The sequence below is a fragment of the Helobdella robusta genome (assembly GCF_000326865.2).
Source record: "Helobdella robusta unplaced genomic scaffold HELROscaffold_1621, whole genome shotgun sequence".
Taxonomy (NCBI): Eukaryota; Metazoa; Annelida; class Clitellata; order Rhynchobdellida; family Glossiphoniidae; genus Helobdella; species Helobdella robusta.
In genome coordinates, this window is record NW_008703906.1 from 1 (window position 1) to 3,348 (window position 3,348).

At 36.1% G+C, this 3,348-nt stretch overlaps 1 protein-coding gene across 1 annotated transcript; it reads right to left on the reverse strand.

The window, feature by feature from the left end:
• Positions 1 to 944: 944 nt before the first annotated feature.
• HELRODRAFT_195151 (hypothetical protein) lies at positions 945 to 2,464 on the reverse strand (the record flags this gene model as incomplete). Its single annotated transcript, XM_009015802.1, has 4 exons — positions 945 to 1,016; positions 1,491 to 1,713; positions 2,094 to 2,168; positions 2,273 to 2,464. Coding segments are annotated over 3 exons (406 nt in total), but the record flags the coding sequence as incomplete, so codon positions are not given.
• Between the last annotated feature and the right edge of the window lie 884 nt (positions 2,465 to 3,348).

Genomic DNA, 3,348 nt, shown 5'->3' on the forward strand with positions numbered 1-3,348 from the left:
ACTACTACTACTACTACTTCTACAACAACAACTACTATTACTACTACTACTAATAATAATAATAATAATACAACTGCTACTACTACGGCTGCTGCTACAACTGCTACTGCAGCTACTTCAACTACTACCAATAATAACAACAACAAGAGCGCAAATGAGATTTGTCATTTCTAAACGTTAACGGAAGGTCGTGCACAACAAATATGAAGGATAATTCATCACAGGTGATGTTGATGATGATGATGATGTTGATGATGATGATGAAGAAGATGTTGATGATGATGATGATGGCCGTCTCTTTGTTATTTCCTCATTGTCGTTGTTGTTGATGATGATGGTGGTGGTGGTGATGAGGTTATGATGATGATGGTTATGATGGTGATGGTTATGATGATGATGATGGCTGATGATGACGATGACGACGATGAAGATGACTGCGAATTTAATTCAGAAATACCTCCGTGTCCATCTTATCATCATACCGGCCACCCATTACGTCACTCATTACGTCATCGTCATCCACCACCGTCATCATTATCATCGTCATAATAATAATAATAATTATAATAATAATAATAATAATGATAATAATAATCATCATCATCCTCATCAACAACAACAACAACAGCAACAAAACTTTGTCATCATCTCCACAGATATAACGCTGTCTTCAAAGATTCTACAAATAATAATAATAATAATAACAACGACAACAATATACTAACGATAGTGATAATAATAATAATAATAATAATAATAATAATAATAATAATAATAATAATTGTATTTTGTTCCCGACACGGAAATCTACTCAGAGTAATCTTTCTTAAGCAGTGGAGAACTGATAAACAATAACAACAAAAATAATAATAATAAATATAAATAAATAATAATAACAATAATAATAAATAATAATAATAATAAAACAATAATACTAAACCGACCTGACACAAAATACACTTCACTCATTAGTAACCAGCGATCGGCGAAATACAGCCGTACGTGCAGGTACTTACCTGTGTTTGTTTGTTTGTGTGTGTATTTGTTTGTTTGTGTGTGTATTTGTTTGTTTGTGTGTGTATTTGTTTGTTTTTGTGTGCGTTTGTGCGTGTGTGTGTGCGTGCAATTCTCTAAACAACCAAAAAAAAAGGGATTGAGATGAAAATGAAATAAAAAGACAGCAAGAGAGAGAGAGAAAGAGAGAGAGAGAGAGAGAGAGAGAGAGAGAGATATGAGAAAAATGAAATAAAAAGACAGCAAGAGAGAGAGAGAAAGAGAGAGAGAGAGAGAAAAAAAAAAGAGAGAGAGAGAACAGAAAGACAACAATCACGATAGATAAAGCAAAAAACAGAGAAAGAGAGAAAGAGAGAAAGAGAGAGAGAGAAAGAGAGAGAGAGAGAAAAAGAGAGAGAGAAAGAGAGAGAGAAAGAGAGAGAGAGAAAGAGAGAGAGAGAAAGAGAGAGAGGGAGAGAGAACTAGAGCCGACTAACCAAGGTAATTGTGCAAATTTATTGTGACATTGGAAACTTGTGGTGAATTATCAACGCCCACAGAGGCTGACAACATCATCATCATCATCGTTTGTTGCTGACCACCGCTACTACTACTACTACTACTATCACTACCACCAGAAGCGCTGCTGACGCTGCTGCTACTACTATTATCCAGTAGCGGATTTGTGTAGTTGAGCGTTTTGGAAGGTTTTTCGTTATCTGAATGGTTGGTTGGATTGGTGGTTGGTTGGTCGATTTGTTGATTGGTCGGTCGGTTGGTTGACTGGTTGGTTAAATAATTGATTAAATTGATTGATTAATTGATTGATTGATTGATTAATCAATATGAATAGATTACAAAACATTGCAGATTGATTCTTTAAATAATCATTTGGCGAAAAGTTCACGAAATTTAAATAAATTAAAATAACATACGAACGACTGATCAACCTCTCAATTAACAAATCAGTAGAATCCATTAACACACATCAACCAACCAACCAACCAACCAACCAGCCAGCCAGTCAATCAACTGACCAACCAACCAATTAAATCTCACCTTGGTCCCCGAAGAACTGGACAACAGCAAAACTAAATACTTTCACACCCTTGCCAGGTGCGTGCAAACAGTGAAACGTTACGGAAGTGAAGTTTCTAACGTTCGCGAAGCCAAACCTTTGTACATTGGTATGTATGTTTGTATGTATGTTTGTATGTATGTTTGTATGTATGTTTGTATGTATGTTTGCATATACAAACCAACAAAATCATCTCCATACCTCAATTCTACAAAATCTTTTTGAGCCAAAGACAACGACGACGACGACAATGATGAAAGCAATGAAGATGATGATGTTTGACCCAATTTAACTTGACCCAGTTTCGTCTGACCTGATTTGCTGTCTCGTTTCCAGCCCACCCAATCGTAGCCTTTTCTTTGGAGATTCCTAACATCAGAGTTGATGCTCTTCGTCGCTAGATGAATTGATGGGTGAATGGATAATGAATTAATGAATGAATTAATGAGTAAATTAATGAGTGAATGTGCGAACGAACGAATGGGTGAATGGATGAATGAGTGAAAAAGTGAATGAATGAAAATTTAAACCTTCAACTCTGTCAGTTAGCTGACCCAACCCGCCGTAAAACCACTTAGTAGCTGCATCATCATCATCATCATCACCGTGAACAGTGACGTCATCGTGACCCCGGAAACGCCGGAAGTGGCCGTCGTAGAGGTGGTCGCCGTAGTCGTCCTGCCCTCTGGTGTCGCCCTGAGGGATGTCGTACCACACCAGGTCATCTGGTTAGGGGTTAGGCATAATGATGATGATGATGATGACGACGACGACGATGATGACGATGATAAATGATGATTAACTCTTCATTTCTTGGTGTACATGAAATTATATGCATGGATGAATAACTACATACATACATAATAAACACATACACAAACATATATACATACATACATACACACACATACAAACAATCATACATACATACATACAAACATACATACAAACAAACATACATACATACATACGAATGTACATAGTGCATATAGACGGTCACGATATGTTATTTATTAGCTAAGGTTAAGCAAAGCTAGACAAACAATAACCTCTTCGCTAATTGTTTGATTGAGAGATTGATTATCAGGAGGAATGAATAAACGAACGAATGAATGAATAAACGAATGAATGAACGAACGAATGAATGAATAAACGAATGAATGAATGAACGAATGAAAGAACAAACGAATGAATGAATGAACGAATGAAAGAACAAACGAATGAATGAATGAATACATTAGAACGAAACACTAGAAAAAGTTGGTTTGACGTTAAAA